Raw genomic sequence first — 25,251 nt, 5'->3', positions numbered from 1 at the left:
GGATATTTTTGAAAAACATTTTGAACAGGCAGTCGACATGTATTCATAGGTTTACGAAAGAGCACAATTCCTTGAAGTCCGTACTTTTCATAAAATCTGTGTCCACCGCCACACAAAAAGATCATGGCGTAGTTAATAAATTCATCATAAAAAAGGGAGGAATTATGCAATTCAGTACTTATCGGGTATTTGTAAACTGATTGCTTCCTATTTTTACTACTAATATTTTTCGAAATATCGCAAAGAAACAACACAGTTAACGTATGTCAATTCAATTTGGAGCAAAATGGCTGCAATTGTCAAACAAATTTTCAGTCGAGCAAACCTCTTGTGATTGAATCATGATCCTTAGCTAATACCATGGTTCAATTATGTACAGGTTGGCTCATCTCATCAGCTGATTTTATTTATGTCATTGCATGGTCAAAGGGATTGTCAAAAGGAGATGGCAAACTAAGTTTTATGTTTCCATTCCATACCATTCGCACCAACACCAATACACAGATTTTGACAATTTGAAGAGACATATTTTGTTGCTTTACAGATGAGCCAACCTGTATATAGTTGAACCATGGCTAATACCTAATACTTAGTTTGTCGTCATCTAGCGGCAAAAAGTAACACATGTGTCAACTGCTCTGGACTTCGTATTTGACAGCTAAAAACACATGGCGGGGAAATAAAAAACAAATAATCGCCTTAAAAAAAAAGGAATATTTGTAAATAAAGCTCCCAGATTCCGTTCTTGTCCTTTCACCGGAGTGGAAGTGCAGTGCTAGCCTCGGATCAACCACATAAATTGGGGCTTGAATTGGTTGAGCCGAAATCTATAATGGACCTAAAGGTGGCACATGCACTCCATTCTGGTGAATTGGCGGAGTTGGGATGTGCATGCTTCCCTAAACTAGAGTTAGGGAAAGCTTTCGCACTCCCAACAGGAAGGATTCTAATGGCGTGACGCCACATAACGGGAAAATAAAATTAAAAAGTGAAGAAGGAAAAACGAACATAACGGAACAAAACAAAAAACAATCAAGTCATACGTGAAAATAACGGAACAAAAAACCGATGGCAACACGCCACATATTGAATTAAAATACATAATTGAAAGTGAACTAACAGAACAGTGAAAATAATGGAACAGTGAACATAACGGAATAAAAAACTCATGGCAACACGCCACATATTGAAATAAAATAGAGAAAATTCTCGTAATTGGTGATGGCGCTTTAATTCATTGAATGGGCCAAATAATTCGATTTATAATCGACCTCCCTAGCCACGGTGCGGGAGTAACTTAAACCCCTAAAAAAAAAAAAAAATAAATAAAGCTCCTTATCTATTATATTTGATAAGTACACAAATTTAAAATCTTCAGTATGCCTAAAGTGAAAAGGGATAAAAGATCACGCATACAACAAGAGGTTCAAAGGCAAGGTAAGAGCAAGAAAAACCAACTAAACAAAATAAAATCCTTATAAAGCTCTTTTTCATGTATCCCACGGCATGCTTCAAGGTATTATCTTCAATAAGGACTTTGGTCAACATATACTTAAAAATCCTCTTGTGATACAAAGCATGTTAGAAAAGGCTGCACTGCGCAACACAGACATTGTACTGGAAATTGGTCCCGGCACGGGTAATATGACTGTGAAAATGCTGGAACGTGCCAAGAAAGTGATAGCCTGTGAAATCGATACAAGACTTGCGGCGGAACTACAAAAACGTGTGCAGGCAACACCATTACAACCAAAGTTACAAGTATTGATTGGTGATTTCCTCAAAGCTGAACTGCCATTCTTTGATTTGTGCATAGCCAATGTGCCATATCAAATTAGTTCGCCTCTAATATTTAAATTACTATTACATCGACCAATATTTCGTTGCGCTGTGCTAATGTTTCAACGTGAATTTGCACAGCGTTTAGTAGCCAAACCAGGGGATAAGCTTTATTGTCGCTTGAGTATTAATACACAACTCTTGGCGCGTGTTGATATGCTGATGAAAGTTGGTAAAAATAATTTCAAACCACCGCCAAAGGTAGAATCAAGCGTTGTAAGATTGGAGCCGAAAAATCCGCCTCCACCTGTTAATTTTACTGAATGGGATGGTCTAACACGTATTGCATTTTTACGTAAAAACAAAACATTAGGTGCAGCATTCAAAATTAATTCGGTTATAGATATGTTAGAGAAAAATTACAAATTGCATCTATCGTTGCGGAATCAGGTAAGAGCATAGCTTTTTGTAATTATGTACCAAAACAGACCGAATTCAAATCCAGCAAATGACAGTCATTTCGGCTCCATCCACATAAACTTCAATTATATGTTGCTACAATAATAGTACATATATATATATATATATATATATATAAGCACAGAATTTGTATCCGAAATCACTGCCCTTGGTTAGTATTTCCCTGGTTGATATTTCCAGTTCGTACCAGAGCTCAGGCTACTACTTTTGGCTATGTAAATTTAATAGTTGAAAAAATGATGTAAAATTTGCATATGTGCAAAGTCTGTAAGGACGCTCATGGTGTTGTAGACCAATAATTTGCCAAATGTAATATGTCTTAGGTCGAGTTTTCCAATTTATGAAGTATTTAAAAAATTATTCCAACAAAATTAGAAGTTAGCCGGCGTGATATGAAGGAATTTCGCTTGACTGCTAGTCAAAGCCCTAGGAAATAGAACGTCAAAATACTTTAAAAACAGCTTTCCTAAAAGGTATCTTCCCCCGTCGTATTTTACACATCATCTTCTTGTAGATGCGATTATGAGTTAATTGGTAGGAAAAAATTAATGTCAACATGTTTTAAATTGGAGAAGAAAGACTTAAATGCGTTCGCTGACATATCGCGCCAAATTGTTATTTTCCTTAATTAAGAGTTAAACATATATTTATAGTTAATACATATAATTTTCTTTTAGCCGCTCGAGCCAGATTTTAGTATGCAATCCAAAGTCATGGGAATTCTGCATAATCTTGAAATGGAAAATTCACGACCACGTTCAATGGATTTAGACGATTTTATGAAGTTACTACTGGCCTTTAATTCCGAGGGCATACATTTTAATTAGTGGGCGCGTGAATAAATTTTAAATATAGAGTATAGCAACAAAGAATGGACCTACAGATTTCACTGACGCTTTAATGTACATATTCATGTACACATAAGGGTATAAATCAATAAATATTTGTAACTGTTGATACGTTTATTTGAGCGAAAATTTAGCACACATTGGATATATTTAAATAAGTATGTTTGGTATATTGTATATTTATAATCAAGTTTTATTATATTTTAATGTTTATAATATTACAGTGAGTTATATTCAAATACAATATATTTTCATACAATTACAATTACTTTAAAATGATAACACTCAGAGTTTTTAAGAGGGAAGTCTAAGTGTAGGGATTTTAAGGGTACAACATACACCCATTCTTATTTACGTGATGTAGATCACAATTAAAATACAATAAAATAGTTAATTGATATATCAATAAATTGTGGAACAATATAGCAGTTTTAATTTCTGTAACTGGAAGAATTTTCAAATAGTATTTTGAAAAACGTTTTCTCTTCCGTAACTGAAATTCACTCAGACAATAGTGCGCAAGTGCTTTTAAGTTGAAAAACCTTTCTGTTCACAACACATAAGCTTTAGCCGGCATGCCTAATTAAAAATCGTTCAATTCAACAGACTTTCGTCGTTACACCAACTTTATGCTAAAATCATTGCCTGCATAATTTATTAATTTAGATTAACCATTGGATTATCATTGATAACTGAACATTGTGTAACATAATAACTTGCTTGAAGAAATATTTGACATACACACATATTATTTGGGCTATTCACGTAGGCGTGCTTATCAGGTTATCTTCTTATATGCTTATAATTTTTTCCTATTACAAAAAAAAAGTACACAGAACAGAAATAATTTTTAAATAGGTTAATTGATAATTATGGTGACCAATTTGCCTTTAACAAAGTGTTTAAGCATGTTTTTTAAAATCTTTGAATGAAAATTTACTTAATTTAAAAAATCATTTGTTGATATGAATAAAAACCTGATCGGCATCAAAATTAATCTGTTTCGAAAAGCTCATATACATATTGTGAAGTAAACATAAAACACATGCCATTAATTTATTGCACTTATTACTTAAAATCAATTTTTGAAATATGAATAAATATTTTTCTATATGCTTAACAAGAGTTGCCTAAACCTTTTTGTCATTTTGTTATCTTTACTACTGCCCATATAATTTTTGTAGTCTTTTCCCTTGTCTTTGATATATAAAATGGCCACAAATACATGGATTTGTGTATAATATGTTTCGAATTAAATAAAAAAAAATTAGTTATTCTCCTCACATCTTTAATTGAGAAAACTTAATATATCTTGATGTGATAAGGCATTAAAATTTGTATCATCCTGCACCTGTTGATGCGTTGCATTCTGTTGTGGCAGAAGTGGCATTAAACTTTTCATATTGTTCATACTGCCTTTGTTATTTACACTATTGCCATTCTTGCTGATGCCGCTTCCACCCGCGCCATTGTATCCAGGCGGATAAATATAATCAACTGCAGAGCGTTGAACGCTAGTATTTTTGCTACCACCACCGAAAGGATACAAATTATCTAATGATGAAAAATCATTATTATTGTTAGTGCTACCATTACTCTTATTGAGTAGTGGTGAGGAGAGTTGGTGATTCATAACCAATGGATTGGCGCTATGCCAACTATTGTTCCAACTATCATTCGAGCGTGACTCGTTGGGACTTGTCAAATTGCTGCTGTTATTAATAACGCTGCCACCACGTGAGGTATATGGATTAACAAGTGGTAAAATTACAGCGGTATTAGGCGCAGAGATAGCGTGAGGCGCCGTAGAATTACTTAGATGGGATAAATTGGAATTCATTAACGAAGAAAGTATATCCGGTTTGGGCGATGCAGTATGCGACATTCTAGAAAACGTATGTATTATATTACTTTATATGAAAAAAATGCGTATATTTGCTACTAACTTTAACACATCGTTGTTTGCTTTATATTTCTGTTGTTGATTCGCTTGTGTGGTTGCGCTTAAATGTTTCGATGGTTGTGATACAGAAAATCCTGAAAACATATCGTCATCACTATTGACACTTACGTTGGCTTGTTTGTTCTGTGATAAATAGCTTGTGCACTTCTCCAATTCCGTGGTTAAAATTTCAGAAGCATCACGCGGTCTGCGAAAGGTAATATATGAAAAAAAAAATTTATTCAAAATTAAAAAGCTATGCAGATTTTTTCATTGTTGTTGTGGTTGTTGTAGCAGTGCTTCGCCCCATCCAATTGGTGACTACTCACAAATTGTCATCAATATCCTCTAGCGGGAGTCCGAGGAAACTTGCAGTTTCACCAGGGGTGGACCGGAGAGAAAGGGGAGTTCGTGGAGTCGGTTTTACATTGCAATTGAAAAGATGGTTGGTGTCATGCACTGGCGTAGTGAGCTTTTCTTGCGCTTGGGGAAAAATGTTTTTTTGACGCTCCATCCAACACACCCCCCCTCTCCCCCCCAATAATACCAAAACAAAATATAATTTTATATATTTAAAAATTAATAAACAAATAAAGTCGTAGGCTGATATACATTAGTAAGCTAATATCTATGTGCAAATTTTTCTTGCCTTTGAGAAAGCAAATATATATGTATATCAATGATATCAAAATTTATCATTTCAAATGTTTCCTCTCCCACACTAATTAATGTTAGGTCACTTAGGCGACGTTGTCCAATATGTCAAAATCTGTTTTAATTTGCTGAATGAACGTTCGCAGCTGGCAATTGATATTAAGATAGGCAAGAGTATTTGAAGTGCCACTCGCAAGTTTGGAAAAACATCGAGATTATAGAAGTAATTCTAACGGAGTTTTAGGTTCAATTTCTTTTCTACTGCGATGTAATATTTTGCAGTCACATATTTCGATAAAAAGTTCTGTTCCATCGAAATCTGTATTATAAAATTCACCCAAGTTCTTACAATTTCTTTCTAAGTCGTTATCAACATTATCCTTGTTTAACAAATTTTCAACGTCTAAGAGAAATCCAAATTTAGTCGTGTAAATCTTGTACGTATTTCTTGTTGGATACGATCGAGAACACTTTTCATAACGCGAGAAATTTCACATTCTGTGGAAAGACCAACATCTCTTGTGGCGCCTTCTTACACTTTTTACTATATCAATAGCTCATTTTTCACAAAGAAGCTTTTACTATTGCTTCTTCACAGAGAGTGTCTCGAATTTCGGATAGTTTAGTCGCTAATGATTTATGATTATGATAAGCTTCTCTCAAAATAATCCCCGGATCTTGTAATCTGAGCTGCACACGATCAATCGTTAAGATTTCATACCAGAAATGAACTAATGTTATGAAACTAAAATGTACTATATTTTGCATCGGAACTGTAGCTTCGCTTCTGGTGTCGCTTGTGTGGTGTTACTGTCCTCTGATAATTGTTCTAAGCGTTCTACTACATTCTCTAGCCCATCAACGATAGCGCTAACCGCTTGTATTGTGGCGCTCCATAGTGTTTCAGATTCACTTTTGACAGAGTTTGTTAAAGCATTTTTCAATAATGCCCATCGTAACGGTGAACGTGAGAAAAAAAGATATATGCTTTCAACAATTCGACAACCTGTCGCAAGTGTTCCGGATATATGCATGCATTTTTTAGTATAGATAATTTTTTTCCGGAAATCAGTTATAATAAAAATATAAATTATCAGGAAGTTCTTATTTACGAACCATTTGACGGCCCTGTGAGTAGCGCCCTGTTCCAGATACCCCTCACTACGCCACTGGTGCAAGCAAACGGGACATACATTATGTACATATGCGGGGTTGATTCTGGATAGGTAAGAGTTTAATCTCAAGGAGTTGTCAGCGCAATATATAGCTTTTCCAACCCAATTGTCAACCTCACCTACCAGTGGCGAATCCTGTTCCATTAACAGCCGAGGCTCTGGCGACCCCAAGTTCCTCAAGGAACTAGGGGGTGGGGAGGGCGTTATGGCCTAGAAGGTTTAATGTGGTCATATCAATCGTTCCCCAGATGGACGGGCTAGTACCTTAATGGTGCTTTGTTACCGGAACGTACCGGATCTATATCCGGCAAAGGACCATCAACATCGATAACACTCCCCAAAGCCTTCAGGAAGTGTATTTTTCGTTAATTACAACAACAGCGACAGGTCCTAAGGGATACCCACAAAAAGACGTCAGACCGCTAAGCCAGGAATTGCCCGGCGACCACCTCTTTAAAGTCAAATACCCTTAACTAGCAATAGATTAAAGCAACCTCCCAAGGAAGACGCGCGTCACTCTATCTTAACTTCGATCTGTACACAGTAAAAGCTTATTTCGTCGTTTACGTCGACTATCATGTTTTTGAACGGCTTTATTTAGCTTGACTATTGATAGCTGTTGTTGTTGTTGTAGCAGTGCTTCGCCCCACCTAATAGATGCGACCGATCACAAATTTTCATCAATATCCTCTAACGGGAGTCCAAGGAAACTTGCTGTTTCAACAGGGGTGGACCATAATGAAAGGGGTGTTAGAGGCGTTGGTTCCACATTACAATTAAAGAGATGGTTGGTGTCATGTGGGGACACATTGCATGCGGGGCCTACATTTTGTATGTCGTATTTGATTCTGGATAGGTAAGAGTTTAGCCTGTTACAGTAACCAGAACGAAGTTGAGCTAGAGTGACTCGCGGTTCCCTGGGGAGTATGCGTTCCTCTTCCGCAAGTTTTGGGTACTTTTGTTTGAGTACTGGATTCATCGGGCAATTCCTGGCATAAAGGTGTAGGAAACGATATTAACTCCTTCTGGTGGCGAAGATAGCTTAGGTAAGTTGAAATTAAACAAAAGCGGGGATAGGACATCACCCTGTGGCACCCCTTGTTTAATTCTTCTTGTCTTTGATGTTTCGTTTCTAAATTGCACCGATGCCTGCCGACCACCCAGATAATTTGCGGTCCACATTTTAAGACATGGGGGAAGGGTAGACCCTTCCTATGTTAGCTGGTTTCCCAGGCCTTAGTAGCGTGGCCATTTTCCATTTTTCGGGAATGACAAAGGTGGAAAAGAGACAGGTTGAAGACATGCGCTAAATATTTGAAACCCTCTTTCCCTAGGCTTTTAAGCATCGGCATAGCTATGCCGTCTGGGCCCACTGTTTTGGATGGTTTAGCATGACCGATGGCATCATCAACCTCTTTGGCGGTGTTGGTAATTGGTGACGCGCTGAATTTATGTTTATGTGCGTGTCTGTTGGCTCTCCGTCTATCTTTGTCGACCGTAGAATGCATTATATATTGTCGGCAGAAAGCTCTCGCGCATATTTTGGCATCCGGCAGCACTTTATCGCCAAAGGCGATGGAAACTTTGTCATTGTGCCTAGACGGATTCGATAGGGACTTTACGCTGGACCAAAGTTTACCTACACCGGCAGAGAGGTTACAACCGCTTAGGTGCTCCTCCCATTTCGCCGCTTGTGTTCATCCAGAAGCAATCTGATGCGTTGGTTTATATCCCTTATTTGGGGGTCGGCGGGATCGAGCTGTCTTATAAGGTCACGTTCTCTCGCTAAATTTGCGGCCTCCGGCAGAAAGTGGGCCCGAATTTCGGGAATTCTACCGGCGGGAACGAAACGAGCCGAGGCGGATTCAATGACCTTGCGGAGAGCACGCTCCCCTTTGCGGGTGTAACTGCTCCATTATCGTATTAACAAACGCAACCCTGCGTATTGCTGAATATTTGCCTTATTTCTTTATTTCTTGTATTTCGTATTGCTGAATATTTATCATATTTCTTTATGTTGTTCTATTTCACTCGTTCAATTTATTCGTTGTTAACTTTTCTTTGTAACTTATAAGTTCAGTTAAATACTGGACGCCAACAAAGTGTAACACGCTCAAGACTTGGAAATTAAATGTTCATTTTAAAACTAGTAAACATATATTTTTTACTTGCCAGTAGCATCAGTGACATAAGTTTACACTTTGCGTCCAAATTAACTTGTCCATTGAGACAATAAAGCGAAATATAGCCGAAATTCATACGCGCAGTCAGCGTTCTAACTATTTATCGTCAATTCGCAGCACGCCAAGCTGTCGTAATTAAAAACATCGCAGTCAGCGTCCCAAATTAACTTGTCCATTGTGACAATAAATTTAAATATTGCCCAAATTCGCACACGCAGTCAGCGTTCTAAATATTTGTCGTCACTTCGCAGCACCCAGGCTGCCTTAATTCAAAACGTCGCAGTCAGCGTCGCAACCGTCGCCACTTTGCCATAGTCGTGTTGAAGCACGTCAGGTTGTTTAATTTATAAGCGTCGCAGTCAACATCGCAACCGTCGCCATTTCATATTGTAGCATAACAGAAAATAAGTCTGTTGTAGTTGGTTGCAATAGATACATAACTCGTCAACATTTGTTGCTGAAAATCAAATTAACCGTCAACATTTGCCCCATCGAATACTCGCCACTTTATTTTCATTTGAACAAACAATTGCAACAAAGAAGTTCATTTTGCGTCATAAAATTTCGTGTAAATGATGACAAGAAACAAATCAAAAGAAAATAAAAATACCGATGGAAATTCGGCAGAAAATTCGGAGGAAGACGAGAATTTAAACAGAACAATGGTTGAAATGAATAATACCACCGGAGAAAACGCATCAGCACAAATTTCACAACAAGAATTGACAGCGTTGTTAGCCAGCATAAATTCCCTGCAGGAGTCAGTTAGCGAACTACGTCGTGACAACGAGCGATTGCAAATGGAAAGAGATAATGCCGCCGCAGCTAATCTTCCAGCTGGTTCATCGGCCATAACATTTACATCATCCGCAAATGTTTTAAACAATTTAGGGCTGAACTCTACCACCGCTGTTGATTCAACCAGCGTATCTACCATTCCGCATTGCAAGTACTCCGCAACGACTACCAAACAATCATCAGAATATATGCCATACCAAACAACTGTAGGCACAGCAAATTCGCTAATTATTTCTCCCTCTCCTGTCGCCACAACCGTCGCCGGTGTTTCACCAGTAACACAAGTTGCCTATAACCAACCATTGCCATATCTAGGATCCATGCCGAATGTTCCTGTGAACCTTGGGAACACACCGCCACCGAGCCAATATTTACCATCGCTGCCTACCTTGCAGGCCGCACAACCACAGATGTATCAGCCAGGAGCTGAGCAATATCGAGGAACGATGACATACGTGGAAAATGCAGCTGCTAAACTCTATCCCCTGCCTACTTTCAGTGGTGATCCGGAAGACTGGCCATTATTTAAAGCGAGTTACATTGACACCACCAGAGAGTTCGGCTACAATAACAAGCAAAATTTGATACGATTGCAGAAAGCGCTGAGTGGAAATGCCAAGCAAAAGGTTTCGTCACTGCTAATTTTTCCAGACGAGGTGTCACATGTTTTAGATGAGCTGGAATTTAATTTCGGACGTCCTGAGTTACTGTTACGTGTACAGATGCAAAAGATACAACAGTGCCCAGTTATAAATGAAAGAAATATTGAACAAATAGTTGACTTTTCAAATAAGGTACGCAATATAGTGGCGTTTTTAAAGTCTTCCAATGGCCATCATCATTTAATGAGCCCTATGCTATTGGAGTTACTCGTCCTTAAGATGCCACCCTCGAAGCAGTTCGAGTGGAGTCGTCACATCCTGAATATATCACATCCTAATCTTCAAGTTTTTTCTGATTGGTTAAGTGAATTGGCGAAAGTGGTTAGTCTGATGCCGTCAATTTATACAGCCCTTCAGCCTCCGGTTACCACAACGTCGTGGCGCCAGCATGGATCGCCAACAAAACAACAGACGTCACACCAGTCTTCGTCCCGTCAGTCAAATTCTGGCCCTAGCACATCACGTCGAATGTTGTACACTTCCGAATCAGGTGAGTCCAAAGCCTGTGTTAAATGCAATCAAGAGCATCAGCTAGAAAATTGTGGTCAATTTAAAACATTGTCGGTATTTAAAAGATGGGAGTTCGTTAAACAACGCTCCCTTTGTTTTTCTTGCCTCAAAGCTGGCCATAATTTAAGTAACTGCCAATTTAAAAGGGTATGTGGCATTGATTCTTGTCGACGTATGCACAACGAGCTGCTCCATAATGCAGAGTCAGTACCGGCTGCAGCTAAATCGAATGTTTCCACACCACAAGAAAACGCACATATTTAAATACGTCAATAAATAAGAACACTGCATGCCTATTCAAAGTCCTTCCAGTCATTGTTAATGGACCGAAGGCAAGTGTTAAAATCTACGCAGTGATGGATGAAGGGTCATCAGTCACACTTTTGGAAGAAAATATTGCCAACGTCTTAGGTGTTCGAGGATGCATAGCCCCACTCACATTACAGTGGTACAACGAAAAACAAACTACCGAGAAGTCACGCATGGTCAATCTAGAAATTCGTGGTTTAGATTCAGCATCGTATCATCTTAAGAATGTACGAACAGTAAAACACCTCGATCTGCCGACGCAGTCGTTTCGCAAAGATGCGCATGAACATTTGGTACATTCATGTGTAGCAGATTATGAAAACGCGCAGCCGTCATTGTTGATAGGTCTTGATAACAGCTTTCTATGTACACCTAATGATACGATTGACGCCGGACCGGACCAGCCTATCGCAGTCGCCACCAAATTGGGTTGGCTGGCGTACGGACCAGTAGGATCAGTGAGTACAGCCCAGGTGCTCCATGTGCGCCAGTCTGTCAGAGAAAATCAATTACATCAGCTTGTCGCGGACTATTTCAGTGTCGAAAACTTTGGTGTCAAGCATTTAAACGCGACTTTGGAGTCAAATGAAATCAGCCGTTCCAGGCGCATTCTGGAAGAAACCACCAGATATCTTGGGAATCGTTATGAGATAGGATTACTTTGGCGCGAGGACCTTATCCAACTGCCCCTCAGCTATGATATGGCCAAGCGAAGATTAATTAGTGTCGAAAACAAAATGATGAAGGATGCCAGCTATGCCGCCACCTACAAAGCAGAAATAACAAAGTATATCGATAAGGGATATGCACACCTGTTGACAATGCGTGAAGCACAACACCATACATCTACGACTTGGTATTTACCTCATTTCGGTGTAATTAACCCCAACAAGCCGAATAAGATGCGCATCGTATTTGATGCAGCTGCTGTTGTGGAAAATACATCACTCAACTCTACACTATTGAAGGGACCAGAACATGCTCAATCATTAATGGCAATTATGTACAAATTTCGCCAACGTAAAATTGCTGTCGCTGGGGATATCGAGGCCATGTTCTCTCAAATAAAGGTTAGACCGGAAGACATAAATGCGCAACGATTTTTATGGAGGGATGGCAACCAATCCGAGCCTATACGAGTATACGTAATGTCGTCCATGATATTTGGTGCAACTTGCTCACCATGTTGTGCTGAGTACGTGAAAAATAAAAACGCTGATCAGTTTGTACAATCCATGCCGCGTGGTGCCAAAGCAGTAATACACAACACTTACGTAGACGACCTGGTCATCAGTTTCGACGATGAGCAAGAAGCGGCCGAAGTTGTTAATGAAACTATAGTCATCAATGCCAGAGCAGGATTTAACTTGAGAAATTTTGTATCCAATGCCAAGCAACTGCAACAACAGTTAAATGGACACACCATAGCCAAATCAAATGTCGTCAATATGGACCAATCACAGACCGACAAAATTCTTGGTATGTATTGGAACAGCAATAACGATGTTTTGGAATTTCATTTTAGGTTCTACAAAATATGTCGAGACGTTATCGATTGTGTACGTGGTCCAACCAAACGAGAACTACTTGCCATCGCTATGTCTATCTATGATCCGTTTGGCATTCTGGCGAACGTTACCATTACCGTCAAGATAATTATCCAAGCTACTTGGAAACAAAGCATTGAATGGGACGATCCTTTACCAGCGGAGCTTAACAAGGAGTGGGTAATATGGTGGTCATCATTTCAGAACGTGGAACAGTTCGCGGTGCCCAGATGCCTCTCACCCCGTTACTCAACGGCAGGCGAAATACAGTTACACATCTTCGTAGATGCAAGCGACACAGCTTATGCTGCAGTGGCATATTTAAGAATCAAGCAAGATGACAGTATCGACGTCGCATTTTTGTCTGGAAAATCGCGGTGCGCCCCTAAACGAGAAATATCCGTTCCACGATTAGAACTGCAAGCCGCTGAGATGGGTAGCCGTTTAAAGAGTTCCATAGAAGAATGTCTTGAGCGAAAAATGGACAGTATAACGTTTTGGAGTGACTCTAAAACCGTATTACTATGGATTCGTTCTACCACGCGAAATTTCAAACAGTTTGTCGCCAATCGTATTGCAGAGATACTAAACAACACCGCACCCTCACAGTGGCGGTGGATACCATCGGCAATAAACGTAGCCGATGCCGCAACAAAAATAAAGTCGCCACCCATACTCCAATCAAATTCACCGTGGGTAAAAGGTCCCGATTTCCTACATGTCAGCGAAGACATGTGGCCGGAGGAACCCTTGCACATGCATTCCGAGCACTGCGCCAAAGAAGAAACGCACAAATTTTTGCTGGTCACAGCCAACAAGGTAAAGCACATTGTGGAAATTAGCAAGTTTTCGTCATATTTGAGACTGTTGCGAGTTATTGCTTGGGTTAAACGTTTTGTTGATAATGTAAAGGCTAAACAGAGCAGACGCGGAGAACTTACAGCAGAGGAACTGACTGAGGCCGAAATCTACCTGTGCCAACAGGTCCAACATGAAGTTTTTTATAAAGAGATCTACGCTCTACAAAATAACCAATCTGTGCCGAAGTCTAGCGCACTATACCAGCTTACCCCGAAGCTCGATGAAAAAGGTATCCTACGGGTGAACGGCAGAATCGATGCAGCTTACTGTCTCCCATACTCAGCTCGTCACCCCATTATACTGCCGAATGGTCACGCCCTCTCGAATTTAGTAATGGACTACTACCATACAAAACGGCATCATCATAACGATCAACTTATAATCAACGAAATGAGACAGCACTTCTGGATACCCCGGTCCCGTCATCTATTGAAAACTGTTAAAAGAAACTGTCCTGTGTGTATTAAAAGTAGCGCTAAACCTATTGTGCCGCGGATGGGTCAATTGCCACCGGACCGCCTTACGCCCTATGTACGCCCATTTACATATGCGGGTGTAGATTATTGTGGGCCATTTCTTGTCACCATCGGCCGACGTCGTGAAAAACGCTGGGTAGCGCTATTTACTTGCCTGACAACACGAGCTGTCCATATAGAAATCGCTGAGGACTTATCAACCGATGCCTTCATTATATGTATGAGAAACTTTGTTAACCGTAGGGGCGTGCCCATTCGTTTGAGAAGCGACAACGGCACCAACTTTATTGGGGCCCAAAAGGTACTGGAAAAGGATCAGCAAATCTTTGATTTCGACGCAATACAACAGGAGGCCGCTAAAAATAGAATTGAATGGGTTTTCAACTGCCCAGGTCATCCTGCCGCTGGTGGATGCTGGGAGCGTCTGGTGCAATGTGTTAAGCGCATATTACAAAGAGTTCTCAAAGACGAAGCACCACGAGTCGAGACATTGCGAAGCGTGCTTATCGAAGCTGAAAATATAATAAACAGTCGTCCGTTGACAGACATCCCAGTGACTCCCGACAACCCTGAACCATTGACACCAAATCATTTTTTATTAGGTGGCCTGAATTCGACACAGACCCCAGCTCCCAGTGAGGAGAATGTCTGTTTACGTAAACAGTGGCGTATAGCACAAAACTTAAAGAACCGTTTCTGGAAACGGTGGATATCCGAATATTTGCCCCAATTGCTCCTTCGGCAAAAATGGCGTGAAGAAGTTCGACCATTGGAGGTAGGCCAGTTGGTTTTGGTGTGTGACTCACAGCTCCCAAGAAGTCAGTGGCAAACAGGCCGCATAACCGAAGTCATTACCGCAAAGGATGGTCAGGTGAGGAGCGCCACGGTGCGAACAAGCCACGGTATCCTGCGAAGACCGACCTGTAAGCTAGCCGCTTTAGCGCTGTGAATCCCCATGGATTCACGGAGGGGTGGAATGTAACTGCTCCATTATCGTATTAACAAACGCAACCCTGCGTATTGCTGAATATTTGCCTTATTTCTTTATTTCTTGTATTTCGTATTGCTGAATATTTATCATATTTCTTTATGTTGTTCTATTTCACTCGTTCAATTTATTCGTTGTTAACTTTTCTTTGTAACTTATAAGTTCAGTTAAATACTGGACGCCAACAAAGTGTAACACGCTCAAGACTTGGAAATTAAATGTTCATTTTAAAACTAGTAAACATATATTTTTTACTTGCCAGTAGCATCAGTGACAGCGGGCATCAGTCGGGATAGGGAGGGCAACAAAGCGGTTGTCTGTAAAGGATTTGTATTCGTCCCACTTTAGTTTTTTAAAGTTTATGAAAGTGCGTTTTTCTGTGACGATGAAGTCGGCGGTACTATTGATAGTCATAAGTAAAACCAACTGAACCTTAATCAGGTTATGCTACGCCCCACATTTTTAGAAATTTCACGCGACCTACGCTTTTATTTAATTGTTTGATCAACGCCCTAGATTGATGAGGAGTGCGATCAGTAGTACCTAAGACCTACCTAATTATTTTCTAGATTTTAGTATTATTATTACTTAATGTAAGTATTGTTTTCAATAAAACCGTTTAACTTAAAAAAAAATGTTTAAGCCACGAACTTCGCTTTTTTCTATTCTAAAAATTTCTCTCTCCCTCTCATCATTTCTATCTTCTGTCAAACAACATCCACACCCTCTTTCACTTTTCCATCATTTGATCACCATCCCACTGAACGCCGTAGGAGTCATGCGGTCAATCGCAAAGTTATCTTACAGAGACTATTTTCAATTTTTTCAAAGTTTCGCTTTAGTTCAAAGTTTTTCTGATAATTGACAATATTTGTCGACTAATTTTTTTTATTACACTCACTTGTTTTCTCTTTGTATAGTTGATAGTTGTTCCAATTTCTCGCGTTGCTCCTTCTCCACTCTACTTAACATTTCCTTTATCAATGCCACAATTGTATTGAATTGTGAAATGGTCAAACCATTCTCAACACAAAGAGGCATTAAAAATGGTATACATTTATGTGCCATCACATCTTTTGTAATACCCAATTTTGTATTCGTCATCGCTATTTTATAAATACCAATTATTGCCATTATAATTGCGGGTTCACGACTTTGAATTAGTGTCAGGAATGGCAATATTTCATCCAACACCAACCATTTGTCCAAATCTTCCAAAAGTTTCCCAATCGATATTAAGCAATTCACTTTCACCGATACATTCGTGCTATGTATGCAAAGTTTTTTTATGCGTGGTATCACAGCATTTTTCATGGCGTTATAATCGATTAAATTCGAAAATGTTGGTAACGCAGCTAAGCATAATTCTTGAATTTGTGGCATATCACATTCCAATGAGCGATACAACAATGGTAAAACGTGTAATTTTATCTCTTCAGCTGGGGTTAGTTTTAATAAAAGATCCATCTTTTGCATAAAAATTAGGAGGATTTGTATGGGATCAGTCAGTTTAAATATAGGTTTAAGATGTTGTAGTATATGATCGCAATATTCTTTTTGACTACTCATTTCGGCAATAAGTAATACATTCGGCAAAACAAATGGTATCATTGGTGAGTTTATAAATTCTTTTACTAAATACGGTAGAATGGAATGTAAGTTGACACGATGCGGTAAAGTTGGTATAATTTGTGGAAGTCCTTTATAGAATTTTGATTTTTGTAAATTATCCCATTGATACAATGAATCTAAATAGCTGAGAGTTTTAACCCCAACATCTTGGAAGTAAGCAATCTGTAATCAAGAAAACATTGTATTGTTAATAACCGTAGACAATAAAAAGGGAAAAAATGGGCCATTATGCTAAAACTTAAGTAAAATTTATAAACTTCTAATTCCTCTATAGATATTTGTTGTTGCTTAATAGAAGTGACCTCTCAGAAGTGCCACAACAGCCTTCAAAACTACAGAACTTATTTCAGATGTACATAGATTCAAACAAGTCCTTAACCAGTTCCATATTTCCATATTTTGGTTGAAAAAACGGGTTTACAGTAAAATTTGTGGCATTCCGTCCCTTTAATCAAGTATAGACTAATAAATAAATAGTGATCACAACGACGTAGGTGTTGGGGTGCATCACGTGCTTCATCTACGATAGGTGGTGTTTCGATGTGGATATGCAATGGTGATCCAACCTGCAGCGTTCATGTCGTTCACAGGATAGAATGTATTGTTATTCATAGAAGGTCTTTTCCCACTAATGATTTAGAGAATGTAGTGTTTGAGTTATAGAATACGTAGATACGGCGAAAAACTTAGGTGTAATTTTTAACAAAACATTGACATGGAAAAACCATATTTTTAGAACGGTTGGAAAATGGTATGGAATGCTTCGTACACTATGGTAAACACAGTATTTCACGCCTTTGCACATAAGACTACTTCTGGCTAAAGCGTACCTAATACCTACGCTACTCTATGGTTGTGCGATTTACTCAAACTGTGACTATGTGTGCAAGAACAAACTAAATGTTGTTTACAACAACATTGCTAGATATGTTTATGGGTTGAAAAGACTTGATCACGTATCACAACATGCTGAAAGGTTGTTAAACATTTCTTTCTAAAATCTTTTAAAAGTCAAAACACTGTCCATCCTCCATAAATTGATACACACGAAGGAACCTGACAATATCGTAAGCTTATTTTTCTGCAATGTTGTTGTTGTTGTAGCAATGTTTCGCCCCACCTAATAGCTGCGACCGATCACAAATTGTCATCAATATCTTCTAACGGGAGTCCAAGGAAACTTGCTGTTTCGACAGCGGTGGACCATAATGAAAGGGGTGTTAGAGGCGTTGGTTCCACATTACAATTAAAGAGATGGTTGGTGTCATGTGTGGACACATTGCAAGCGGGGCATACATTTTGTATGTCGGGGTTGATTCTGGATATGTAAGAGTTTAACCTGTTATCCAGAACGAATTTGAGCCAGAGTGACTCGCGTGCTCTGCACTTCAAAAAAGAGCTAGCATCATTTTTTAACGACTCTTAAACTGGATCTCAAATTGTTGTTAAAATGTTCATTTGTAAGTCCCTTTTCCTGTGTCTTCTTTCTTTATTTGTTAAATACTACCTTTTTTTGTTTTGTTAAATACTATTCGATCTATAATCAGCCAAAGGTTATCATCACTAATGCTGTCTTTTAATATTTATTAATTACTTTTCTTTAGTTTTAAGATTTACATCTACATACATAAATATTTAACTATTATCTGTTATATTTAATTTAATTTGATTAATCTAATTTATTGTTATAAATGTTCAATTTTTATAGCTCATGCTATTCATGACTAGCACTGTTAAATATAATTTGTCAAAATTGTTGTGCTAGGAACAAATTTTCAAATAAATACAAATACAAATTGAATTTGTACGGTTTCGATAACAAATCTCGCGCATTGGATGGGCGAACCTATATTATGTATATGTATGTATATGTATATGTTTATTAAGTCTATGATCGAAAAGAATCTTACAGACTAGATACAAATGAATAGAAAGATAAAAAAACTATATAGTCAAACTTATATATGTAATTACCGTGTAAATAATAAAAAAGAAAAAAAGATAACAATGAGATGAATAAATATTAAAAATAAATTACAACCACAAATCCAGAGAAGACTTGAACGTACTTCTCGACAAAGAGAAATCAAGAAGGAAACTCCCTGAGAGTCTATTAAATACGGTAAGTGCGCGGAAAATCGGGTCAAACATGCAATAGTTAGCTCTACCGACACGCAAGTAAAAGGGCAAGAAAGTACGAAGACACCTATTAGGTACATTAAAATTAACTTTAGCTAGAAGAGCTGAACAATCCAAAGAGCCAGTGATGAGATCATAAACAAACATTAGTAGATGCGCAGTTCTCCGGATTTCAAGAGACTGGAGATTGATAAGTATGCATCGCGAGTAATAGGATGGGGTTGGATCGTCAAAGTTAATAGAAATTAAGCAAAATCTAATGAATTATCTTTGAACCCTCTCTATTCTGGCAGAGTGGCCACTATAGATAGGATTCCAGACAACTGAGGCGTATTCTAATTTTGAGCGAACTAAAGAGATAAAAAGTGCCTTCCTGGTATAGGGATCCTTAAAGTCTTTTGCATATCTGCGAAGGAAGGCAAGGTTTCTGTAAGCCCTCGGAAGGACATAACAGATATGACTAACGAAGGAGAAAGAGGTGTCGAAGACAACACCTAGATCAATAACTTCTTTGACAGAAGCCAGTGGAACACCTGAAATACCGTAGGGCGTGGTATGCAGGGTAGACGACTTGGAAAAAGACATTTGAAAGCATTTTTTGACATTTAAGTAGAGACTATTGGCATTACACCAAGCAACAAGATTATTTAGATCATTTTGTAGGAGCACTGCATCTGACGGGCCATTAATTCTACGAAAAATCTTAAGATCGTCTGCATATAAAAGGAAATCAGACGAATTAAAGCAGGAACCAATGTCATTAATAAAGAGCACAAATAAAAGAGGACCAAGAATGCTACCCTGAGGTACCCCGGATGTTGCCAAGAAAGGTTGGGACTTACAGTCTTCAATTTCGACGCACAAGGACCTATTCGAGAAATAAGATTTTAACCATGATAGGAAAACAGAGTGAAATCCAATGCATTCCAGTTTAAATAATAAGATTTTATGAGATACTTTATCGAAAGCCTTCGTGAAATCGGTGTATATAGTATCTACCTGGCAACCGTCCTGAAATGCAGAGATGCAGAAATCAGAAAACGACACTAGGTTCGTAACAGTCGAGCGACCAACCACAAACCCATGTTGGCACGGCTCAATGACGTTTTTGATGACAAAAGTTAGCTTCTCTTTTATAATTTTCTCAAAAAGCTTCGAGCAAACTGTTAGTTTGGCGATAGGCCTATAATTAAAGATGTCATTTTTATTGCCAGCTTTAAAGATTGGACAAATGGAACTTTTTTTCCACCTATCGATAAAAGTTCCGGAAGACAGGGATAAATTAAATATATGCCGAAGAGGTATGCACAAAGATAAACTACAGGACAAAGGCACAGAGGCCGTCACTGTCACATTTTAACGAGGGTTTAAGGGAGGACATAGCATTGCTGACGTCATCGCCGGAGATCACGAGGGAGCCAAAATCTAGAAGATCATAGAGCCCGGATCGCGAATAAGAGTCATTCAGATCTACAGTAGCACCATCAAAGTTTGATTTAAAGAAACCAGCAAACAGCTCAACTGTTTCTGGTAGGGACTGGGAGCGTACACCATTAAAGCTCATGCAGATCGGTATATTCGTCGAACCACGTTTGGATCGGATAAAGTGCCAAAAGGCTTTAGGATTTTCTTTAAGCTCATTTTCGAGCCTACCCATATAGCGATTGTAAAGGAATTTGTCAAGGACATTAAATTGACGCACACTGGTAGTGAACTGTTCTCTGAGAAGGATATTATCTGAATCAGCCTTGAATAAGTTATTGAGTTTGTTACACTTATTTTTCAACCTCTTAAGATTTTTATTATACCATGGTAATTTATGAAGCCTGGGCCCAAAACGAGGCACTATACTTTGAAATGTTTCAGTCAAATTCGATAAGAAAATATCATAACAAACACTGACGTCATTAGAAGGAAATATGTTTTCCCAGTTAATTTCAAATAATACATTGTTCAGTTCGCCGAAATCAGTAGATCGAAAGTTGAAAGAGGAATTATCTAAATCAGGTGACGTAGGGATAGCATCAAAGTTATGTAGATGAATAGCTATTGGTATATGATGCCTATCAGATAGACATACAGGAAAAGTACTCTCAGAGAGTTGATATATTAAATTCTCGTCGACGAATATAAGATCAAGTAACCTCGAGAGAGTATTAAATAAATTATTGATTTGAATCAAATTACTACTTGAGGTATTATCTATAAGGCTAATTTCATTAGAACGCGTGACATTGGTAGGTGTCAAAATTCCATTATATTGAAAATCTGACCAGACAATATCTGGTAGATTGAAGTCTCCAAGTATACAGAAGTTGGCATCAGTATGAGTTTCGCATAAATTAACGATGTTCTCCACATGACCATTATATAAGCAATCACCACTATTGGGCGGAATATACGAGCAACAAATGAAAGTAGAGCCAGACGAACTGGAAACACAGACACACAGCTGATCGAGCAGCGTGTCCTGATTATGTAGTTGAAACTTTAATGAATGCAGGCTTCTGTTAACTGCAATTAGGATACCACCACCTTTCTTTTGACCGGTGTTCGCGAAGTCTCTGTCTTTACGGAAAGTTAGGAATAACTTAGGCTCAAAGTATTCTTCATCAAAGAAGTCTTCGTTGAGCCACGTTTCAACGATGACGTATACGTCGTAGTCGAAACGAGACGTAGCTAAAAGAAAGTCTTTAGATTTGGTGCGCATGCCGCCAACATTTTGAAAGTAGACTCCCAGATATGCACCCGAGACGAAGTTTGGGATGTCATAAGTGTTGCAATACATATCACTAGGTAACCCTACGACACTATTTGGTTTCCTCCGTTTTTTGGAAAAAAAACGAAAAGGCTTTACAGTGACGTTAGAGGGCCACAAAGCAGCGTCGAATAGCTTATTATAATCACCTGATAGCACGCGCACTTTAAAAGAAACCCTGACCAAGGAGTTGATGTCAGCATCCCGCCTCACCAACTTAAAACAAGCCAAAGCAGAGGCATCGATTTTAATGTGATCAGATATTAATATAGCAACTAAAACATTTTGCGAGGCGAACTCGTTAATGCAGAACGGAACATTTATTGGAGCAGGGCCCAGCAATGCTATTGCCTGTAAAGAAGCAATTCCGTTCTTTCGAGAGGAAAAATTTTATAGTGAGAGGTAAAGATGCCATATCAGTAGAACATCCAAAAGAATTCACACTAATATACTACTCTGAGAATAGCTAAATCTATCCTATAGTAATCTTGACACAGCCCTGTAAGTTCTGTTTTCGTAGGGCCCTCTTTATTGGCGACGGCTTTTTGGGATTAAATGGTTATACTGGAAATCCCTTAATATTTATCGTTAAAAAATTGTTTATCAACACTTGAGCTCACTTGTTTCAGTTCGTGCAATTGTGGGCGCATATGCGGACTCGGATGCAGTAAAGCTTTTAAACTGTCTATCAAGTCGCTTGGTACACTATTCATTGACGGGTATTTACGTTGATTGAGATCTGCTGCATAACGTCGAAAAGAGCTATAGTCATTGCCAAACATTTTTAATGGTTTTCCCGAATAGATTGTGAAAATTAATACACCTAGAAAGGGATTTTATATTAATTATTACGAACACAAAAAATATGTAAAAGAGAAGAAAAACATACCCAATGAGAAAAGATCACTTTCAGTGCTATTTATCGTGTTTAAAGCTATTTCAGGAGCACAATACTCCAAAGAAGGCTGTGCTAGAACATGCATTGAAGTTGAGTATTCCCGACAGGGCCAAAATGCTTTACCATCTACTGCCGGTTGATTGGAAATACAAAAATCAAAGCCAAATAACTTCCAACTACGATTTTTATTTATCACAGTCGTTTCCGCACATATATTACGATGTACAATTTTTGCATCGTTATGCAAGAAATTCAAACCATCAAATAATTGAAGTAGACCATGTCGTATTTCTACATCATAAAGTTTCTTATCCGAACGCACCGCTTCACCAATAACATTTGCCAAAGAAGCAAAAACTGGTTCCGTTGCAAAAGCCAATGAATCGCGCGACTCTTCCAGCGGATGTTGCACAGTCAAAACATGAGGATGTCGTATTTTTGTTAATTGTTGAACGCCACGTCTCAGTATTTCCAACATTGTGTCGCGATCATCTTTTGTCCAACGCTCTAGCATTTTTTTCTCAAATACGAAAACTGATACCTCTTGCTTGGTACTCTTTTTATAACCATTATACACTTTCCACATAAGTCCTTATTTAATAAATTTACAATTTGTTGTAATAAAAAGGTAATAATAAAAGTAATGGTTGACTCACCTACGCCCGCAGTGCAAACCTGATCCAGTACTTCATATTCTCGGGTGACATTATTTCCAGGTAGTACACCTGACAGCTGGGATACTGTTGTGTGTACTGTAGAATACAATTTATTTATCACATCCATGGCCATTGTACAACTTGTGGAATATTAAATTTACTGCCCAACAGAAATTACAGCTATTTGCACTTTAATTTAAATAAATTTGGGGCTTTTTTTACGTAAAATGAGCTAAATTAATTTTTTCCTAATGTCGACAAAATATTTTGTTGTCTATTTTCTCTCTTTCTTACTTTAGTAATCGATTTCCAGCATAGGCTACCATATGTCAAGAATTAACTTTTCAATTTCGTACCCTACAAGAATACTGACTATCATCTGATTGTCAGCAATGTCAACCTAACGATCAGCGCCTCATACAAACTTTCTATCACTAACTTAGGACTTGCGCAAATGTGATGTAAACACCTGTGTACGTGTGAGTTTTTGTCTCCTTCTTATACACCCACATGGCCTACTGATTAAGTATATAGCCGTACTGCTCACTCTCGTTCCTTTTCCTGGATCAGTGCTGACACTCTTAACTATCAAAAAATGTCATAAATGATAGTTTACTGTAGATATCAGGTTTGACTGTTATACTATCATAAATGACCATTGTCATGCGCTTCCCAAGGCAGTCGGTTCTGTGTACCGGAGCGACTCGGGATTTTTCCCGACCAAGGACTGTCATTTCAGTGTGACCCCATTTAATTTGTTTCGTCCCTCCCACAAATTGTCATCCTCCCAGCAGCTCCTTGCAGCAGGACTGCTACATATTCTCTTACTCCGGGAAGGTATCGAACCCAATCCGGGTCCGTCTCCTGACTCCGGTCATGAGAAATGGTTTTGCTGCATTTGCCAGAAAAGAATCTTTTAAGGACGGTCATACTCTGTTCAGTGTGTCTCGTGCAAGGGATGGTTGCATCGGACAGGTTGTTCTGGGCTTGATCCCAAAACCCGACGTCCACGTAACTTTTATAAATCTTTTGTGGCTCCTTGCTGCTCACGCCCAAGGGCGTCCCGTTGTCTACGCCTAAGCGTATCCCCACTACCTTCCAGCAGCTTCGCTGCTCAGCAAGCCACAACAAGTACCCGCTGCTGCTCGCGCCCCACGGCGCCAACAACTCAAACAGCTGATACCAGTCATAACTACTACCTTCGTAGTAGAGCTGGTTGCAATGCTGAGCATCAGCCCCTGCCCCCGTCTTCTTCTCCCCCCCCCTCTTTTCTGGCAGCAATCGTGCAGGTCAGGGAAACAGACTCTTAGTCCCTGCCTCCGTTTGCACCGTCTGCCAGCACAGAATATATAGGTTTGCGACATCCGCTCAATGCAGCTCCTGCCTTGGGTGGTGCCATTTCCGCGACGGCAACCCCCCGACGGGTTTCATCGCGCCATGTTGCCAGGTCGCAAACCCAAATCATCCGGGTACCCCAATACTTGCCCAAGGGCGCCCAGTCCCAAGGCCACAACAGCAATTGCGTCCTGGCCTTCCACAACCTAGGCGTAGTCACCCCTCACTTACCCCTAGAGTGGCGGCGTCACCCCTCATGCACTTCAGAATTCTGCAGTTCAACTGTAATGGACTAACTGGGAAGATTACGGAGATAGTCGATTTCATGAAGCGGCACAACATCCGCACTGCTGCGATTCAAGAGACTAAACTCACAGCAAGATCTGCATTGCAGACCTGCTCTGGTTATAATGTCCACAGGAAAAACCGCGAGAGCGGAAATGGAGGCGGCCTCGCGTTTATTATACACCACTCTGTGCAATATCATATATTTGATCCTGGCATCGACCGCAGTGACAATGTCTTAGAACGTCAAGGCCTATCTGTCCGGCCAGGCGATGCAAATCTAGAAATCATCAACATCTACATCCCTCCTGTCACCTGAGGCCTTACTCACTGGCA

General features: G+C 39.2%; 2 protein-coding genes and 1 pseudogene across 3 annotated transcripts; 1 reads left to right on the top strand and 2 right to left on the bottom strand.

Moving 5' to 3' along the window:
- Positions 1–25,251, bottom strand: part of LOC137237255 (putative nuclease HARBI1) — a 526,467-nt pseudogene that overhangs the window by 229,866 nt on the left and 271,350 nt on the right.
- Positions 645–4,441, top strand: LOC137236452 (probable dimethyladenosine transferase). 2 transcript variants are annotated; one of them, XM_067759059.1, is made up of 4 exons: positions 645–733; positions 1,336–1,437; positions 1,517–2,229; positions 2,937–4,441. In XM_067759059.1, exons 2-4 carry the CDS (start codon positions 1,380–1,382, stop codon positions 3,084–3,086), a joined length of 921 nt encoding a protein of 306 aa, XP_067615160.1. In that variant the 5' UTR covers positions 645–733; positions 1,336–1,379; the 3' UTR covers positions 3,087–4,441. The 2 variants fall into 2 exon arrangements, with proteins under 2 accessions (XP_067615160.1, XP_067615159.1); XM_067759058.1 differs by lacking the exon at positions 645–733 and having other exon boundaries at positions 746–1,437.
- Positions 3,271–23,589, bottom strand: LOC137236451 (SCY1-like protein 2). The gene is made up of 6 exons (XM_067759057.1): positions 23,296–23,589; positions 22,631–23,230; positions 22,362–22,564; positions 16,114–17,006; positions 5,054–5,257; positions 3,271–4,993 (listed from the first exon to the last, which is right to left on the bottom strand). The coding sequence occupies exons 1-6, from the start codon at positions 23,426–23,428 to the stop codon at positions 4,396–4,398; spliced, it is 2,631 nt and encodes an 876-aa protein (XP_067615158.1). The 5' UTR covers positions 23,429–23,589; the 3' UTR covers positions 3,271–4,395.

This window comes from Eurosta solidaginis, chromosome 1, assembly GCF_040869045.1.
Source record: "Eurosta solidaginis isolate ZX-2024a chromosome 1, ASM4086904v1, whole genome shotgun sequence".
NCBI lineage: Eukaryota > Metazoa > Arthropoda > Insecta > Diptera > Tephritidae > Eurosta > Eurosta solidaginis.
The sequence above is the reverse complement of the archived record's forward strand: the minus strand, read 5'-3'. Positions and strand labels throughout refer to the sequence as shown.

Coding starts and splice junctions, on each gene's coding strand:
- LOC137236452 (XM_067759059.1), top strand. CDS start 1,380: ATGCCTAAAGTGAAAAGGGATAAAAGATCACGCATACAACAAGAGGTT. Junction 1,438..1,516: donor ACAAGAGGTTCAAAGGCAAG/GTAAGAGCAAGA, acceptor GCATGCTTCAAG/GTATTATCTTCAATAAGGAC. Junction 2,230..2,936: donor ATCTATCGTTGCGGAATCAG/GTAAGAGCATAG, acceptor ATTTTCTTTTAG/CCGCTCGAGCCAGATTTTAG.
- LOC137236451 (XM_067759057.1), bottom strand. CDS start 23,428: ATGGCCATGGATGTGATAAATAAATTGTATTCTACAGTACACACAACA. Junction 17,007..22,361: donor AATTGCACGAACTGAAACAA/GTGAGCTCAAGT, acceptor TCTTGATTACAG/ATTGCTTACTTCCAAGATGT. Junction 5,258..16,113: donor ACTATACAAAGAGAAAACAA/GTGAGTGTAATA, acceptor TACCTTTCGCAG/ACCGCGTGATGCTTCTGAAA.